At 41.1% G+C, this 20,861-nt stretch overlaps 1 protein-coding gene and 1 long non-coding RNA gene across 5 annotated transcripts in view; both read right to left on the reverse strand.

The window, feature by feature from the left end:
- Positions 1 to 2,192, reverse strand: part of sash1a (SAM and SH3 domain containing 1a) — a 172,489-nt gene extending 170,297 nt beyond the window's left edge. Inside the window, exon 1 of one of the 4 annotated variants that reach the window (XM_039781036.1) lies at positions 746 to 2,192. In XM_039781036.1, the coding sequence (XP_039636970.1) occupies positions 746 to 1,249 (504 nt within the window). In that variant the 5' untranslated portion in view covers positions 1,250 to 2,192. The remainder of the gene's footprint in view (positions 1 to 745) is intronic. The other 3 variants (XM_039781037.1, XM_039781038.1, XM_039781039.1) reach the window with 3 other exon arrangements.
- A 7,946-nt stretch (positions 2,193 to 10,138) lies between these two features.
- The window catches only part of LOC120546243, a 125,091-nt gene continuing 114,368 nt past the window's right edge, over positions 10,139 to 20,861 (reverse strand). Inside the window, exons 2-3 of the long non-coding RNA XR_005636842.1 lie at positions 11,317 to 11,394; positions 10,139 to 10,217 (exon numbers count right to left, since the gene is read on the reverse strand). This is a non-coding gene — a long non-coding RNA (uncharacterized LOC120546243). The remainder of the gene's footprint in view (positions 10,218 to 11,316; positions 11,395 to 20,861) is intronic.

The raw sequence follows: 20,861 nt of genomic DNA on the forward strand, positions 1-20,861 counted from the left end.
CTGGTTGATCCACCCATACGTAATGCTGAGGCAAGTCACTGGACAGGTGAGGTCAGAGGTAGATTAATAATCATACTGTAAATCTTTCTCTCCCCCCCCCGGAAATCACATACAGGGTGAAAGCTCCTCAGGAACTCCACGTTCAGCTCTCTGCTTATTGATCTGCAGCAACTTCATTCCCATCATTCACCGTGACAGCAACCACTCACACTTCTGCAGGGCTGAAAATGTTATGGTGTGGTTTAGCTATGGCTCAGTTTCTTTTACGTTATTTTGATGATTAACACATGAGTGAAATATGCCTTTACACAAGATGAGCACTACCTGACTGACAGAGGGCTGATGGATGATGCTGAAAAGGTGACAGCCCCTTTTGTGCTATATGAACACCTCTGGCTCATTGCAAAAACTGCCACCTCTGCAAAACATTTTCAATCTGTGTTTAGTCTAGAAAACCAAATTTTCTCAAACATGAAAAAATGGTGTGGCTATTGTTTTGAAAAACAACCCCTTTAAAACATTTTTTTTCCATCTTCAAATCAGGTGTCTAATCTTATCTAATTTAAAATAGCAGGAACGTTTAAAGAGGCTGTATGCATATTTTCAAAGGGGATATACAAACTAAAGTACTAGGTGACACAATGTTGCAGTGTATGAGTATTAAACATGTAGCTTTTATACATTGTTTTAACGTTTCACAGGTGGTGGTCCTTTTTGTGCCACTGTCTAACTAGGTTCCTCTTACCTTATTAGAGTAGGGCGGCTTGGCGAGGTTGATGCCATCTCTGATGAGCTTATCCCTGATCATGATCTTCAGCTTCAGCTTGGGGTAAATCACCAGCTCCCTCCTGTTGCCCAGCGTCAGGTTCCTCTGCGCGCCCATGTACCCACCGTTGCGCCCAGCCCGGTCACTGTTGGCCTCGGTCCAGGACTTAGATGCCCGCAGTTTGGACTCATACTGGTCCACCATGTGACTGGTATAAATCTCGGCTGCGGGTGGCATCGGCTCCAGGGTGAAGTAGAGTCCACTGGCCGTCTCGTCGGCTTCATCTTTTAGCCTCCTCACGGCGTCGTGAATCCTCTGCCTGTGGTGAGGGATGTAGACGCCGATGGCATCCAGGTCGGGGTCCCCTATTTGTTTGCAAACCTCCAGATCGTCATATCCATTATCCACAAAAGCCTCGACGTACTGAGCAAGCTGGAGGGTCTTCAGCCACTCGTAAACGATGACAGGTCCGTTGCTTGTCATTTTGGATGTTGCCAGATCGGCTACAACTCGGAGAGAAGAAGACACTAAAGTGATGGTTACTTTCCCATTCGGCGTTTCAAACGCATTATAAGGTCGTTAATAACAATGTAGTGCTTTCTCCGAGTATTAGGAAAGAAAAGATGACTGCATTAAACAATATTTGGAGGATCCATGCTTTGGTTACCATCCCCAACCTTATGAGTCCACGGTTCTTTAAGACATAACAACAGAGCCGTAAGTGAGTTAAAGGCTCAGCCTGACCGTAACACCTGTCAATATTTACAAATTAAGATCACTTCAGTTTCTCTTGAAACAGCTTCTGAATCCCAAATGTAATATCAGTGATTTGCCGTGCGCAGGCAGTCTCAATAATTAGGCTCCCTTACACAAATTAGAAAGCAGTTGCCTCAAACTATTGTCATTCAAATATCTGCTCGACAAGATTTCGTCCGTTACGCACGGCAGCTGCTGAGTCTTAAAAAAAAAAAAAAAACCTTTTCACGGCTGATCCTCCTTCCTTGTATCGCCGAACGGCAGCGCGTTGAAGATACAAATCCAAATGACGCTTAACGGGCTCCAAAACACATAAATCCGGCTGTAGACGACCGCACGGTTCCGCGTACAACCGCTCAATCTACGCGTAGTCCAGTTCTTCAAACCGGCACATCATTACACCGGAGCTGCAGCCAAGAGCCAACATGCTCACTGCTGCTCCTCTACCGTCCACGCCCCCCAAATCTCACTGTACCCATTTAAAAATAGTGATGCGAGTCCTTTTTCCCCCCTCTCCCAACTTGTCACGCTGCTTCGGGGCACACAGCTGGTCACCAGGTTCCCACCGACTTGGCCAAAGTTAGTCCGAAACGAAAGCGCGCGTTAAACCTGTCGCGCAGTTGAAATGAATATCCTAGCTGCTGGTTTGTGTCACATTATTCTTCCCCTACGATGTGATTTCGTTCACCGCACCTCTCTCTCTCTCTCTCTCTCTCTCTCTCTCTCTCTCTCTCTCTCTCTCTCTCTCTCTCTCTCTCTCATACACAGTCTCACTCATTCAGCATTTCAACAGTTTAGTTTCTCAACACGCATGAGCTCCCTCTATGTGGTAACTGGGGAACTGAAGATTTCGCAGCACTGATGTAACAGAAGAAACTGAGGTACTAACGCATCCATCCATCTATCCATTATCTGTATGCACAGAGATTGGATGCAATTTCTTTTTGACTTTACAACACCGGAAAGCAAGTGGAAAGCAAGTGGCTTCTGTATCAAATTGCAGCACCACTAGATGCCATCATTATTTGTATGAGACAAGTCAAACTGTCTAGGAAGAGAGAGAGAGAGAGAGAAAAAAAAAAAAAAAAAAAAAAAAGGGGGAATAACTGCTTGAATAAGACCTGTCCACTCTGTCCAGATGGATGCCAAGCCCACCGGTGCTGATGCATGCTTTATCAAATGTGAGCTGACAGCTTGTTAAGGGTCAGTTTGATACAATCACCATCTCAGCTCTGTGCTGGAAGTGATTTGACTCGGCCCATTATGACATGCAGCAGGGCCAGAGAACAAACACACCAGTCAAGGAGGAGTGGGGAAGCATATCAAACAGCGTCCATATTGGACAAGGGCGCCGTCAGAAACGTGCCAAAAATGCATGTCAGAATGTCAGAGGAAGAGGTGGGTGCCAGTGTAAATCCTTCATCATGTTCCCAGTTCAATCTGACTTGAATTAGTTGACATTTCCCATGATTTACCTGTCTTCTGCTGTCATCGGAATTACTCAGAAATGCTCTATTGTCCCTCATCCTCTGTAACCACTCATAAAGTGGTTTGACTGACCGGAGCAATATGGGTTAAATGTGTGCAGAGTGTGATATGACACATTAGAGCTTGGACTTATATTGACATTAGAATTTATAATGAATATTCAGCTAATTGACTTAAATAAACCAAAAGCATGTGTTTATACCAGAGAACTTGTTGGTACAGCTAACATACAGTGTGACATTAATAACAATGCACACAATACCACCATATGGAAACAATAAAAAAATGACAATGTTTTACAATACTAGAGTATCTCAGCTCTAATGTCTCAGATTAAGTTGAAAGTCTGTAGACTAACAGGAATAATGTAAAGGTGAGGGACAACCTTTAACATTCACTCTGAACACAACTTCCCCCAGCTCTCATATATACAGTGGGTACGGAAAGTATTCAGACCCCTTTACATTTTTCACTCTTTGTTTCATTGCAGCCATTTGCTAAAATCAAAAAAGTTCATTTTATTTCTCATTAATGTACACTCAGCACCCCATCTTGACAGAAAAAAACAGAAATGTAGATATTTTTGCAAATTTATTAAAAAAGAAAAACTGAAATATCACATGGTCATAAGTACTCAGATCCTTTGCTGTGACACTCATATTTAACTCACATGCTGTCCATTTCTTCTGATCCTCCTTGAGATGGTTCTACTCCTTCATTGGAGTCCTGCTGTGTTTAATTAATCTGATTGGACTTGATTAGGAAAGGCACACACCTGTCTATATAAGACCTTACAGCTCACAGTGCATGTCAGAGCAAATGAGAATCATGAGGTCGAAGGAACTGCCCAAGGAGCTCAGAGACAATTGTGGCAAGGCACAGATCTGGCCAAGGTTACAAAAGAATTTCTGCAGCACTCAAGGTTCCTAAGAGCACAGTGTCCTCCATAATCCTTAAACGGAAGAAGTTTGGGACGACCAGAACTCTTCCTAGACCTGGCCGTCCAGCCAAACTGAGCAATCATGGGAGAAGAGCCTTGGTGAGAGAGGTAAAGAAGAACCCAAAGATCACTGTGGCTCAGCTCCAGAGATGCAGCAGGGAGATGGGAGAAAGTTCCACAAAGTCAACTATCACTGCAGCCCTCCACCAGTCGGGGGTTTATGGCAGAGTGGCCTGACGGAAGCCTCTCCTCAGGGCAAGACATATGAAAGCCCGCATAGAGTTTGCCAAAAAACACATGAAGGACTCCCAGACTATGAGAAATAAGATTCTCTGGTCTGATGAGACCAAGATTGAACTTTTTGGCATTAATTCCAAGCGGTATGTGTGGAGAAAACCAGGCACTGCTCATCACCTTCCCAATACAATCCCAACAGTGAAACATGGTGGTGGCAGCATCATGCTATGGGGGTGGTTTTCAGCTGCAGGGACAGGACGACTGGTTGCAATTGAAGGAAAGATGAATGCGGCCAAGTACAGAGATATCCTGGAAGAAAACATCATCCAGAGTGCTCAGGACCTCAGACTGGGCTGAAGGTTGACCTTCCAACAAGACAATGACCCTAAGCACACAGCTAAAATAACAAAGGAGTGGCTTCGGAACAACTCTGTGACCATTCTTGACTGGCCCAGCCAGAGCCCTGACCTAAACCCAATTGAGCATCTCTGGAGAGACCTGAAAATGGCTGTCCACCAACGTTCACCATCCAACCTGACAGAACTGGAGAGGATCCCCAAATCCAGATGTGAAAAACTTGTTGCATCATTCCCAAGAAGACTCATGGCTGTACTAGCTCAAAAGGGTGCTTCTACTCAATACTGAGCAAAGGGTCTGAATACTTATGACCATGTGATATTTCAGTTTTTCTTTTAATAAATTTGCAAACATTTCTGCATTTCTGTTTTTTTCTGTCAAGCTGGGGTGCTGAGTGTACATTAATGAGAAATAAAATTAACTTTTTTGATTTTAGCAAATGGCTGCAATGCAACAAAGAGTGAAAAATTTAAAAAGGGGTCTGAATACTTTCCGTACCCACTGTAGGAGTAAAACTTACACAGCTCTGCCATCCCTATTGTTCAGACATGTCATTAGATCAGTTACAGGAGCAGGGTATTATGGGAGTAGAGTGACAGATGGAACAGGGAGACTGGTGCTCTCTACGGTGGGTGGACTCAAGAGTGCCTACTGATCGTGCCAGCATTGCTGCGTTTCCACTCTGCTGCCCCGGGCCATGGAGAGCGACCAGCGGGTGCCGAGAGAGGCAAGGGTGGCAACCTAACCCAAGTGTCTCGCTGGCTGTATGGAAATACACAGGACTGTTTGTTTGGCCATCATCTGAATCACATTACTGCATTTTGATGACTGAGTTTTTATGAAAATTGACAGATAAAACAAACTATAAGAAATACATTATAGAAGTACTTTAAGTGATACCCAACCCTTTAAGCTTGTAAGCCCTTAAACAATGAAATGACTACTTGCAACAAGTAATACAACTATCCAGTAATTCACATGGGGAAAAAAAGAGGAAAGATGGGAGAATTTCTCAATTTTATTTATAGTGTCAAATCATAACAGAAGTGATCTCAGCACACTTTACAGATAGACTAGGTCTAGACCGCACTAATTTACAGAGACCCAACAATCCCCCCCCTCCCCTGAGAGCAAGCATTTGGTGCAAGAGTGGCGAGGCAAAACTTCCTTTTAACAGGCAGAAACCTCAGACGGAATCTGGCTCAAAATCTAAACATAACTGTGTAGAACAAATATATTTTCCAGCTAATCATTTTAGGACCCCTCAGATTTACCCAACCCCCACGTTTGAAACCACTGGTTAAGCGTTCAAAGTGTCAAGTGTTCCAAATAGTGAAAAATGCACATAACCTCTTCAGAAATCACTTTGTCCAACAGTCCAAATATTCAATATTCAATATACTGTAATATAAATAAATCTCATATTTGAGAAGCTCAAACCAAAAAAGAATTGGTATTTTGTCTTAATATATAGTACTAAAATAATGTATTATGTAGCTTTTATACATATGGATTTTTGATAGAGCAACTTGATTTAGGTGCACCATCATATGTGCCGTTATTGCATCACAGTTAGTACTGTAATATTACTTTGTAGTGACATAATAAAAAGGCAGTCTATGCCCATTTCAAGCAGCAGACTGATTGCTCTTCCCATTAAGTGTAGCAGTATTGCCCCGAGGAGCCAGAGGACTGCTGCCACATCAATAGCACCTTAATACAATCTGAAATAGGTAGCGGAGATTGTCAGAGTGCAGATAAATATGAATATGTGTCAGTGAGAGTGCACAGTATTCAGATGTGGTAAATATGTATAGGCTGCGTTGACTGTGTTGATTGATTGAAGGTGGGACTGTGGCAGGTTGAGGGAAGAAAAGCTCCAGTAGACACAGCTGGAAGGTGAGAGAAGATCGACACAGCCAGACAGACAACAGCAGCTCTGCTGACAGCCAAGCTCTCTCTATGCTAATAGTCTACATCACTGGGTGTTTGTTTCTCTCTGAAAGGGAAGACTTGGGTATTAGAAGGTGGGGATTTGTGTTGTGTGAAATTTTAAGGGCTCCTTGGCTTCAGCCGTCTAGGTTGCACCTTTCAAGACCTCAATTTTAAAATAATTTGAAGCAGAGAATGGCTTCTGTCCACCTAGATGCAGAGGCACCATGAAGGTCATGGATGTTGGTTTCTAGGTGGAGGCTATTTGTCAAACCCTGAAAGATATGTAGACTCTTCTGCCAGTAACACAGCCAAGGTGTTATAGAAAACACAAATCACAGTTCATGCTTTGAATTTAATGTGGTCCTGAAGTAGATACGGTTAAGCATGTCAGCTATTCCTCACCAACATTCCTGCAAGGATTTATTCAAATTTCAAGATTCAAGTAAATTTTTCATGTTGCCAAAGCACTTTTGAACTTTTTTTAAATGCATAGTGAGCAGATGTATAATTGGTCTTGCCTTGTCAAAATCTTTCAATCTTCTTTCCTCCCTCTCTTTCCGTTACAGATTCAAGGGTTGGCTGGAGAGGATTCTTCAGGAACAGCCAAGACCAGAGGAAACAATCCTGCAGTGAGTTGATGATTGTCTGTGATTGCTGCATATCACATTTGGCTTCATCAGACATAGTAGCTAGTATCCCAATGTTCCTGGATAATACAAGCTTCTCATGATGGGAAAAATTTACTCTGAAAACAAATTCTCACAATGGTACATGCAAACACAAAGACAAACTGGGGAATAAGAGAAAAACTTTGGCGGGAATTATTATGAATAAGACATTGTTTATTGTCTTGGGATGCAATTAAGGGCAAAAACTGGGAGACTTATTTTTTAAATGAAGGAGCTCTCCTTGGTGGTCAGTGGTCCAGTGGCATCTAGTGGATTTTTTTTCAGCCTTCTGGCATGTTCAATGGAGAGAGAGAGAGAGAGAGAGAGAGAGAGAGAGAAGGTAAGAGCTTGATCGGTCTTTATGCGCTTTTAATTACAAGCGGCTGGCTAGGCTGCAATCTCCAGAGGCCAGAGATGAAGCAAGCACGTCAGGACCAGCTGCCTCTCAGCTGGCAGCTCAATATTAACCTAAACATCCCCAAACCCACAGGGAGAGAAGGGTGGCAGCTCGGGGTTAATGCAAGGATTGCATGTCTAAGCATATCAGCCACAGACACCTGCCAATCACCACACACAATCTGAGAGTCTGTAAAGGCAACAGGTCAGATGTCTGTTAGCATTCCCCCCTGGTGCAATAAAAGTGATGCCATCAATCAAACTACTACTTTGAGCTGCAGTTGGAGCTAACTTCTCAACTTCTCCCGGGGTCTGGTTCAATAAGAGCCGCGGGTGCTGATGGACAGATCTCCCATCAGACAGTAGTGGTGAATACCTTCAGTGGAGTGCAGACTTCTTTTCAAACAACCCCTTCTCCTGCAACTTGGACCACACTACATTTTCAGCTTCAGAACAGTACTGGAAGAAGCCTCGCAGCCATGGATCTTTGAAGCAGAAACTAAAAATATGCAGAACAGTGATACAGATCTTTGTTTTTTCTTATTGACTCTATACAGAACAGAAAGTCTTTGGCATCCCATTTCATCCCCTCACAACCTGATTATAAACTGGCAGTATACATTAATAGCTAAAAGCCTTTCCCAAGGACCAAAACAGGAGGCACAAAAACAAAAGAGATGAAGTTTGTGCAGTGCAAGAGCTGAGACCCACCACAATAAAGACATTGCTAATTAAAATCACTTGGGATACGAACCAGCAGTTAAAATGTATTGTATTTATTGTGCTGAGAATTTTAAACTCACAAGGCAGGCTAATGAGCTGAAAACATTTAGGCAAACACAGAGAGAAAGAGCTTTCATAACGGGTAATAAATTCATTTTCTGTAAATGGGTCAGACTGTCTTCAAACATTGTGTTTGCACTGAGCTTCTTTGTGTTCAACTATGTCAAAAACAGGTTGCAGCTAAACAGAGAAATACCAAAATCCCACAAACCAAGTAACCTAAGAAACCAAGCTGCTGCTTTGTAGTCTTAAGCTGTTATCATGGAAACGCAGGCTTTACCAAAGAGAGAATTATAAGGCAATATGACTCCTGTTATTGCCTTTGGCAGTACTTTATTAAGACCCATCTAACCTGTGACCTGACTTTGCAGCAGCAGAGGTAGTTCTAGGAGAGATTTGGTGGCTAAAAGGGCATCGACGTGCCCACAGGAACCGCCACTTAATTCCCAGTCAGCTGCACTGATATGCCATCACGGAGAACCACTGTCCATGTAATTAGTATGGATGGCCACGTACTGACCAATCACAGCAGCATAAGTACATTATGTACATATGCAAATGTTTGACACATGGCCACTCGCAGTTTGAGACATGCAACTGTGTGTAGTGATATAATGCATTAATGTGTGGCATATTTTATATCGTCACACAGACAACAAATACAGTGGTATATGCACAAAATATATTAGCCTAGATACTCTAACATTTATAATCACTCTCGCTTCCCCTTTCTCCTCCTTCCCACACATACAACTAAACACACAACAAACTCCAGGGACCCCTTACACACCTGTTGATGTAAAGGCTGGAGATTAAAAGAGATAATTTGTTACTGTGTCAGTCAGTCTGCCCACTGGTGAAATACGAATGCCTCGCCTCTCCTCTCATCTCCTCTCCTCTCCCTTTAACTACAGATATAGGGATAATTTAGAGGGTTCACTGCAGGGTCTGGCTTGAGACAAGCTTGAGGATCTCTGACAGGAGATATTGACTAAAGGCAATCCCAGCTAGCCACATTACCTTGTGATCTACGACTAACCTCAGAGCAAAATGGCACCCAGAGGCATAAGGTTCAACTGGCAAACCAGGCGGGTAGCTGAGAGATGACTGCTGAACTAATCATTCAGGAGATCTCTTAAAGAGGGTTTCATTGCTGAGGACAGATGAATTGCACTAGACATGTAATCAAAACCTAAAAGACAAGGCGATAGAGACAGGGAGACATGTCCCAGCTAGAAAAATACTTGTAAACTGATTTCAGTATGACAGTCCCTTGTGTGTATTTGTGTGTGTGAGTGTGTGTGTGTGTGTGTGTGTGTGTGTGTGTGTGTGTGTGTGTGTGTGTGTGTGTGTGTGTGTGTGGAGCTCTATGCGCTAAAGGGAAGGTTTCCAGCTGATGATAAATGAACCGTCATCAGAGAGCTACTTCAGAGAATGTTTTATAACAATCCCCTCAGCAAAGCAGTGGTGCAGAACGCCCAATTAATAAAGATTAGCTCTTTTTTTTTTTTTTTTTACACAGACCTTGTTTCCTTCTTAATTAAAACAAGGTGATTGAAATGAATGAATCATTATGCAGATATGTGAAGCTGTGTTTTTTTTTTTTTCAAACACGAGATGAAATAATCAACAGAAACTTCCTGTTAACGATTGATGGCACAAGATGAAAACAACTGATGTTTCTTCTTCTTTCTCTTTATCTTCAAGAAAAAAAATGGATGGAAAAATTATTAGATTTTAATAATTAAAATAAAGTAGAGAAATGTAAAGTTAATACAGTGTTTGTACTTAGTTTTTGTGTGTGTTTGGAGCCAAGAGAAGACCCTACACTTAAAGTAGATGACTTGCAACGAAGGTCCATCCTTCATCCAGTGGCTGTACCTCAGGAGGACTGAAGACAAAAGAGCAATTAGACACAGCGGCCACAGAGTCTCACTGCAATAAATCTAGTCTCAAATGGATGGGAAGATGATGGCTGCGAGCCCAGGATTGTTAACATGTTATATTAATGCAAGGGCTCTGAGCATCTGACCTATCCACCAGCTCCTCAGGGTTTATGTAAATGGTATGATGTATTGGTGGGGAAAAACACACCATACAGGACATGGGGAAATGTGGACAAAAGATGATTGTTTGGTAACAATTACTAAAAATGTGCATAATTAAAATCATTTAGTGAAATCACTACCATCTTAGAATATATGAACCTTGCTTTACTGCCACAGGTCCATGACATATAAAAAGCAAAGTGAAAGACCAGGTAAAGTAAATGGGTTATTGAACACGAGGTTCGATGACTGTATTAATCTCTGCAGTGCCTCAGAGAAAACAGATGGAAAGAATAAAGGTCCATTTTTCATTAGGGGTCATTATTGGTGACAATGATGGCTGCGGATGAGGATTCCATCATAACGATTTCACAACAAGTGCATGACACATCAATCAGACTCGATGTCTGACTCTGAGCTCGGCCTCAGGAGGATCACCTCATCTGTTACGGTGCACTGTTAACATTTGACTTCATACTAAAAGAAAACAAAATGCTCAAGAAAGAATTATGAGGCCATTTCAAAAGGAAAACAATCACTTGAATGATATTGCCAGACAGGTCTTGAGCATGAAGTGTCCCTCTTCCAATGTCAAGTCCAAAGTACATAATCCTATATAATCATTGTGAATAGAACAGCTTTGACTTTGCATTTTATATTTCGCCTACTTAAACATGAAATTTGAGTTGTTTATAAATACAGATGTTATTATAGATACAAATATAATGTGTATATTAATATATGACAATACCGATTTGGACGCAATACAATCAACACCAGTCAACACAATCTTTGTGAAGTTTATGGTGTCAGAAAGATGATGATTCATCATAGTATTTGAGGCCATAGTGTGTTGTTACATTGGACTGTATTACATTGTAACATGTTCCTATTATTTTGTCCACATTGACACGATACAGGTTATTGATCACCCAAACTGACCTCATATCTGTGGAGACGATTCTCAGATACACAGCCACTGAACCATTTCCTGGGTCCACCCAGCCAACCAATCAAATTCTGTAATCAATACAAGAGACACCATCAGCAAATGACTTCTTAATATTTTGACAACCAATATCTCCCCAATGCTTTTGTAAAACCTGCAATTAAAAGACTTGATGACTGATGAGATCCATTATACTGTGCATTAGTTGACCTGAGAAATGGATTTTTTTTCAAATAATTCAGCGCAGGACTTCATTGAAATTGTAGATGAGCTCTTTTGGAATCCATTACTGAGGAAAACTTGAGGAAAGTTTGCCTTAAGCTCCAGAGGAAGAAGAAAATGTTTAATTTACAGGAAACTGAATCCAAGAAAAGGATGGCTGGGTTTCAGATAAAGCTAAACACGGCATATAGAAAGCTCACAGTGTAGAGGAGGCAATGTCAGATGTTATAATTACGCATGAGGGATTTTGGTTGGATGTAAGAAAATTTTTAAAATAGTGGGTATAAGTATATTTATTAGAGACACAACGGGGGGGAAAGTGGTGCATTATTTTTCAGGGCACACACCAGAATGATTTAGCATCAGCAAGTCATAAAACTGCTTTTGTCTGTTGAAAATGCCATTACAACATCCTTCAAATAACCTTTGCTATAATCTCCTCCTCATCTCTGCAGAAGACCCCCCCACACACACACACACACACACACACACACACACTGTATGAGTCCGGTGACTTAAGTGTTTTATACTCAATTTTCTGCTCAAGTAAGCTCCTTCAAACATGCCACACAATTAAGTAAAGAAATGGCTCGACTACATTTGATGTACTGCACAGAACCCCCAAGACCTTAACGCCTCACCTTAAAGCACGCACTTCAGAAAGGCTCCTGCACTCCCACACATGCATGTACACACACATCTACACACAATCTTAACTTCCAACTGCACATTTTCATACTGGTCCATTGAGGTCCGTTTGATCGCAGTTCTCTGTTGGATTACAGAAGCTTGTTTGAGAGATCAGAAGCTGCATTTGAGGTACTTTTTCTATGAAATGGAACACACTTTGGGTTTATAGAAATTGGCTTGTTGGGCAACTTAACTGTTACATGATGATAACATTCTTTAGACAACCAAGTAATTTTCCCCGCACTCCAAACAATTGTAGCTATATGGCAATACGGTTGGGTTTGGCAATAACAGCTTCTGGTCCCCATATGAATGCACACAGAATAGTGAACACTTGGTAGGGAACATTAAATCCCCCAGGGGCACCAGAGCAAAACTAAACAGATGCTGGCAGATCACTGAGATATGAAATACTGAATCTTGAGAGTCAAGCCTACAGAAAGGTACCATACCCGGTAAACCTATTAGTAAAGAACCAGGCCAGAGGAGGCTTGTGGGTGAAAAAGCAGCACAAATTGTGAACATCAGGGTATGACCAGGGATGAGGAGTAAAATAGAATAAACAGTCTGCCTTGTCTGAACGCAACCAGTGTTGTTTAGATCAGCTGACAATCAGCTGTGGTGGCGTGAAAGCCTCGTTTGTTTGTCCTGCCTGAATCGATGTTACCGTTGTTGCTAGTGAGGTGAAATTTGGTCACCATTTCAGAGCCTACTGCTACAGTAAAATCAATTTATATTCTATAAAATAGGAACATCGTAGTTATGCTTCTTCATATGCTGTGGTAGTCTGTAGCACTGACACAAGTATGATTTTGTGGTTTATGCTGGGAGAATTGTCCAACATGTCAGCCCCCTCCTAAACGATGACAATCCAAGAGAATAGCAGACCAAGGAGGCCTTCTACCATATAGAGCAGAGGTACTTTCCTCACACGGTCATGAATCGGATTTCTCAACCAGCAACAGAGGTTTTTCAAGGCTCATTCTTCTGATTCAGAGCCATCTCATTTAAAAGGTCTGTGTTAATACTGACAACTTGCAACGTACCGCAATGTGAAATTTCCACATCTTGACATCTGTAATGGTTTATCTGTGAAAGTGCCTGCGTGAATAGGAGGTTGATGGTGGAATCATCCGGAACTACAACAGAGAGTGAGCAGCGAGGGGTCAAATGTTTGAGTTAATTTTCTCTACAGGGCCCTCGTCACCCACAAACCAATTACAGACTAATGCTCAGTGGCATGCGGAAGAGTTAACAGACTGGCAGACTAGCAGAATCTATAAGTAGAACGTATCCATCATTATATTAATAGTCCTATTTAAATGCATGAACAAATGCTTTGCTGCAGGGGTGTCACATGCATTTATATAAGAGTCTCGAGTTTGTGTTCCAATTGCTGTGCAGATATTCTTGGTGGTTACAGTCAAACACTCACTATTGTGTGGCCCTTTGCAAAGGGGCAAAGTTGTTAATATTTCAAGGGATCTTTAAGTTAAAATCTGTAAGCACAATTTCTCCTCTCAAAGGACGACACAAAGTTGAAGAGAAATTACTTTATAGCCACACAGTACACTGGACATCTTAAGCATAAACAAGGTCACTTGCTGAGGGCAACACGTTCCACGCGCCAGATAAGAAAACTCAATTTAATGTCAGGAGTATTAGGAAATGTTTTCACTCAAACAATTTCATACTCCTCTGCCTCTCTGCATTGTTGTGTTTCTCCCTATTGCATTAAAAAGAAAAGTCAGTATTGGTCCTATTCCAGATGCTGTAACTTTGCCTCGAACACTGCACATCCCCCAAAGCCTGTTTCATGTCTGAGCAGTCCACCTGCTGGGATTGCTTCTATTGCTGCAGCTGTGTTTGTGTGGAAATGGCTGGCAGTGTTGTGTAACGGGCTGTTTAAACTTCAGGGCGTGTGGGTGCAGCATGTTGAGTACAAGCGTCGATGGCTTGTTATGCAACGATGGGAAGCTGTGATCTTTGGTACGATCGCAGCTAAGAGCGTGAGATATTTTAACGGTCAATCCACTGTGGACGTGGGCAGAGCAGAATAAAAATGTGAGTCATGAAAAGTCAGCACTTTGCAAATACTTTTTAGAGCATAACAGGTGAGTCATCTACTAAGACTTAGCATGGGGGCTGCATGTCACCTGTGACTCTTTGTTTCAGCATGCTGTACATCCTGCACAAAGCTTTGATTCTCCATCATTATATGTTGGCCTTAATGCATACTGACACAGTGTCTATCACACTTTTGTAATTAAGGGATTCTTCAATGCTGCAGTGTTGCATCCATGTAAGCTTGGGGACTAACTCAGTGAGGTGTGGAGTGCGAAGATCGTTAGGGTTAAATATACACAGGAAACCAGAGCAGGAAGTGGAAACCACTAGTAAAAGCTCACCTGTACGATTTTAACATAGGTATATACTGTAACATTTAAAGTCCTTGTAGCATCGGATGAAATGATTGCCATATAAAGCATACTGGAGCTTCTATAAATTAAACATTCCTCAAAATGGGAAAAAAACAAATATTGTGATGATTTATATGATGTCATGGATTTGTAACCGCGACTCATCATGTTCTTTATTGCATGTTTAATCATTACTTTTACTAGATAATCACTTATTATAGTAATTACAAAACCTCTGAATTATCCACCAAGAAATACATTAACATGTTTTATTTCATATTTTGATTGAGTTCAGCATGTTCCATCACCTTATTTTGCTCCATTATTTTAAATAATATTTTGTAATCTAATATTTTAAAAGCAAAGCAAGGACAAGAAAACATGTCGAAAAACACGGAGAGATTGAAGAGCATGGTGGTAGTAGACTGTCAAGTGCAGCAGTCACATGCCATAAAACATTCCCTGTGGAGGGCCGGCTATTTACAGAAAATGCCTGGCTTTATGCAGAGCTGGCTAAGATATGCAGAGTCACACAGGAGAAAATCCTTTTCTCTTGAGGGCAGATTAAAAAAAGAAAATGGATGTATTCTACAGATTTAGAGGAATGTGCTTAATGCTAACTGCAAATATGTGTATTGGTATTCCAGGAATACAAAAATTGTCCAGGCAAAGAAAACCTGTTAACATTTCAGTTTTATAATCTCTATATGTTTATTGAAGGCTTATTGAAGGCTTGTTTTAGGTTTTATTAATATCAACTGCCTTAAGATGACTTGAGTTATTTGGCACATACTGTAGCACAAATAATGAGATAGTATTTACTTTGTTGTCCTTTCAGAAATTATTATTATTCTATATCTAATTTTATAAGACAAACCATAATGTAGCAACAGAACCAGCAACAGAGAGACTCTAACATGACCGGTAAATTAATTCTAATAACCCACACGCATTACAAACATTTTTAATATGGCTCAGCTTAAATTAACGACAACCTGTGTGTGCAACACACAGACACACACAGACACACACCATACCATTTTTGTTACATATTAACTGTCTCATGCGGTTTGTTTTTTATTGTTGACACACAATGAAAAGTATCAGGTAATAAAACAGAAGGTTAGAGTACGGTCTACATAAGAGCAATAGAAGAGAACCAATTTCACTTGCTTTGGTTTTTCTACACATCTTTCATTCTAATATTTTCTCTTTTGATTACCTACTAAAATTTCCTGTTATTTTCTTATGTGGTGAATTGCATAGTTTCTTCAAGTAGTAAACTGCATTGCCTCTGAGGGCTAGTATATGTCCAGTCTTCTTGTAGATAGCCATTTATCAAACACACCTGTATGGGGTAATCCGTGTCAACTAAAATGAGGTTGCAAGAAGTATTATCTGGTGTCACGTATAGTCCAAATACCTGAGTTCATGTCCATTTGTCTGGACTAGGCTCGCTCAGCTTCATACACAGACATTAGGTGCACATTTCCTCACCTTTGTAGATAAATGGAGTGACTAAAAAAGCATAGACAATGTTGCCCTTAAAACTCAATCCCCACTTTTTGACCCCAACTCATAATATTCTGCTAAAATACATTGCTACTGTAATACAAGCCAGTGTTTAAAATAAAAAGCCAGCATCTCAGTTGGTCCCACAGAGGCACGGGCTTATAGACAAACCAAACACAAAATTCAGGGTTGGGGTAAGGTTAAAAACTGATATTGGATAAATAAAAAAGGCAATTTACATGCAAATGATACTGCTGGCATTTGCTGTAATTGCCATTTGTGCTGCTCATCTGAATTGATACAATGGCAGCATCTTTAAACTACAGAATGGAACGGAGAAGAAAACATTGACAATGGGCTAAAATGTAAAGATTGAGTATTCAATACATTTCTTTGTCAAATCTCGTTCAGCCTGACAGTTTAGCTAATACATCTAAAAATATCGAAATTACTACATTGAACTTGTTTATCTTTAAGATCTGTTTATGAATTAGTCCGACAAACGGAATGAGTAGTGTCCCATTATTTGAGCTATTTTGAGTGTACACTTCAACTTGCAGCTGCACGGATTGAAAAGACTGAGAAATACCCGTGTTAGCATAGCTAAACTCATTTGAATCCAAATCATTCTGATCACAGGCTAGCCCCAAAAACATGTTAAAAATAACATACTTATACTCAATAAGTGCATCATAATTCCAGCAAGATGAAAGGTTTTGATGTAGTTTTGGGAAGCAGTGAGGGAGTATGTTTTCTTTCATCTTTGAGATGTAAAAGCAGCACACACACACACACACACACACACACACACACACACACACACACAGATCATGAACTCCCACTCCCACATGGCCAATAATTTATGAAAATAAATGTAGAGTAAATGTAAAGTTAGCAGCAACTAGCTTTACTGCAAAATAAAATTGATTATTTAGCATTAAGCTCACGTATAGGGAGAGAAGAAGAAGACGACAACTATACCAGGGTTTGTGTGGGTTGGTATTTATTCATTTATTCTAGAGATCATAGTGCTATCCTACAAAGCAGATACCTGCAGATCAGAAAAAATGCAATCAGCACATTCATCATCTCTGTCTCAGAGCAAAACTAACTGTATAGATTATTCCAAACGTTTGTATTCCGTTGTACGTACACTCACTCTGTCCTGCCTTTAAAAATGTGTAAAAGACATGAAATGTAAAGATGTTTTGAAATTGTGATTTTGACTATGTCAATAGTAATCAAAGTGATTGTGATGCCTCATTAAATGCTAATGATTTATGCATGAAGTACATTTATGTGAGCAAATTATCCAGGTATATACGCTCTGCGATATGCTCACCTGAGCTGCCGCAAAGCCCACACAATACGGCTATGTGATATTGATTCCTCGATTGATTTAGCTGATGCATTGTTCAACTCTTTCATTATTTCATGTGCCTGCTGCGTTTGATATGACTGGCACTGCTATTGGAAAATTTAAAAGGCCATTTCTAATGAGCAGTAGCCTAAAGGTTAGAGAAGCGAGCTTGTGACCAGAAGATCGTCGGTTCAATGCCCAGACCGACACGATAAATCTGGGTGGGGAAAGTGTGCTTGTCCCTCCCCCATAAGCAAGGCCCTAATCCAAACAGCTCCAGTGGAGCTGCTCAGTGGCCAGCAGATCAGACTGGGCAGCTTCCAGGTATGAATGTGAATGTGATCAGGGCGTTCCTCTCAGTGAACCTTCCCTGAATAAAGGTTACAAGAAAAGAAGAGGGACAAAAATACTTGCCATGAATGCAGACATTAGACTGAAGTGGTTGTTTTTTCCCCCATCCTCTTCACTTTGAATTTAATATTTATGATCCAACACGTTTCATTTAGAGGAAATATGCAAGAAAACAGTGTGGTTAAACCTAAAATAATTCTTCGTCTCTGAAGGTATGCAGGAACATGCCTCTTTCCTTTATTACCATAACAAAGATTAGACTGAAAAGGCATAGCTGAAAAACTGACTTGACAAACACCCACTCTATTTAACATCAGTCTCTCTGAAGGGAAAACAAACTAGTTTCAAAGAACTACAGTTCCTGAATTTATTCAAGAAAGCTAACATACTTTGGATTGTTGCTCCTGTGATAATAGTTAATATCCAAATTTGAATACAAGCTTAAAGTAAAGGAGAGAAAGTGAAGACACAGAGCAAGAAAAATATGCTTGGTATCATCTCGGGAAGTGATGTAACCTAGATTCAGTTGTGGATATGGGACGAGAAGCAGAGAATGACACAAAGAAGAAAAAGGAATCTCCAGAAGGAAATGCATCACACTTATGGAGAGACAAGCTGATTTGTTTCATTAACTGCTGTTCCACATCCTCTGTGCACACCAGTTTGCCTCAGCACTTCAAAGAACGATGGCTCAGAGACATCTATTTGGTATTGATAGATGATGACAGCTAGGTACAATCTTTGAATCTAGCCGTTGGCCGCAGCTTGAGCTGGAATACTACTGCACGCTCAGGAAACTGAAACTTACACTGACTTGGCAACAGAAGTAATATCTATTAGGTATGACTGGTTTAAACTTCAGAGGTGTGTGGAAGAAACAGTGCAGCTATATCAAGAGAATCTATTAATGTTCATGTGATCTCCTTCAGGAGAGCGACAGTATCAGATCATGAGAGTGACACGTGAACCAAACACAAGCACATGGCCATACAGTGCGTATACGTACTCCGAGTTTATTTCTTAGTTTTATGGTGATGCGTTTATGTGAGCACAATGCAGAAGGTCAACTGTGCTACAACTTGGGATTTATTTAGCTAACAAGCTAACCTGAATTATTGAGAAGGGTCCATATATTGAAGTAGCCTAAATGTGTGGACAGCAGAGACAGGTTCACATGACTCTTGTGTAAAAACCTGCAGTTCTGGTGGTTTTCATGCTTTGGCTTCACTTGAGCAATTACATGCTTCCCCAGTTTGGGAAAATGTCTTAGCCGTATGAGAACATTTTAAAGTACCCCACTAAGATAAGATCGATGGTTCATATCAACCAAGCGGAAAACAAGGCTGATCTCAGTTCCTGAAAAGTGAACGTTTTGGAACATCTATGACTTTCCAGGGTCTTGATGCAAATGTTCAAGGGTGACAGTTGGGGTCAGTTGTATGTGCACATTCCACCATTAGAGAAGGTAAAGATAGTGATAGAGCAAGGTGTTATCTTACTAAAAGGGCATTACCGTCCTCATCACAGCATGTCTTATAGTTAATTATTGATTAACTTTGCAGAGATAAGTCAGTCGGGGTGGGAAGATTGGCTTCATGCTGGGCTGGCTGGCCACACGCCATCTCAAATGAGCCTCTCCTGGTTGATGTCCATGTAATTTGACCATTAAAGCGAATCAACCATGTCTCACGTAGAAAGAGCTCTGTCTGTTTAAATGTCATCTGCCACACAGCTAAAGGATCATGTTTTGAGCAATTTTTTTGCTCATTTCAAAGATGACAGTCATGAGTCCGAAATTACGTCTGACAAGGGTGCTGGACCGAATTTGAAAGACTCTCATCGGCATTAGTGACATACAGTATGATGAATTAGGCTTAAACTAAAGCGCTGGACGGTTGCTTGTCACAACCAAAAAAACACATTAGTCACTGGCATATGATCAGGTGGACTGATGCAACAGCACAGTACAGCACTACAAGTACAGTAATCTATATGTTGTTATCCAACAGCTCTGAAGCTAAACTCTAATGAAATGTGTGAGCTGGTCTGTCAAAACAAACATAATTGTGCATAATTCAGGCAAGTAGTGAAACACCCCAGGAAAGGTTTTTGTATAATTGGGACAAACTGCAGCAACATTTTCGTTGTAGCCATCTAGCTGACCTTAGATCTGTAAAGATTGAATTGAGATGGGATTAGGATGCATTACTTGTCAAGATTAACAAAATAACAACAACACCAGGGGTATTTCTGAAGCCAGAATGCATGAACAGCACAAGTAGTACCTAAATAAAATAAAAGGGAATCTAATCCAAATGCAACATAGTGCTTTTGTTCAGCACAATACCGAGGTGTACAGCAAACCAGTGAAGCACAATGAGCTTTCACTCAATAGACCTCCCATGGGGCAGTATGCTGCACACTACATGGTTGTCTCAGCTGTTAACCTCCTCCTCTTCTTCCTCTCTCTCCACCTCCTTTCCCATGCTCCATTGTGTCTGGGCTCACTGCTGTTCAGACAGGCTTCTGGGTGGGCAGTTAAACAGTCAAGTATACGAGCGCACATTCTCTTGACACCTAAGTCAAATGTCTTGTGTTTGGAATCGGCCGCCCGCTCTCCGGAGAGTCAGCCTGCCTTCCCCACATGCCACACAACAGACAAGCACACAGCCGGCCTGAGCAAGGCAAAGGATTACAGATGGGAAAATGAAGAAGAGATGGGGAGAGGAATGATGGAGCAAAGCAGAGGATGTGAACAAACCTTTCAACCTGGATATCACACTAATCAATACCAGAGATACTGCCCACTGTGACTGCAAAGGCTGGCTGATAACCTCGTATGAGACAAAATCACTTAGAAATGTCTTTTTTTATTTGACTATTTGAGCCTAAAATAGGCTTTAGTCTCTCAAGCCCTTGAAATCCCCAATCGCTCTAATTTAGACGTAGCCTCAAGCAGAGAACAGGCTAATTTCCTCGTGCG

The sequence above is a fragment of the Perca fluviatilis genome, chromosome 18 (assembly GCF_010015445.1).
Source record: "Perca fluviatilis chromosome 18, GENO_Pfluv_1.0, whole genome shotgun sequence".
Taxonomy (NCBI): domain Eukaryota; kingdom Metazoa; phylum Chordata; class Actinopteri; order Perciformes; family Percidae; genus Perca; species Perca fluviatilis.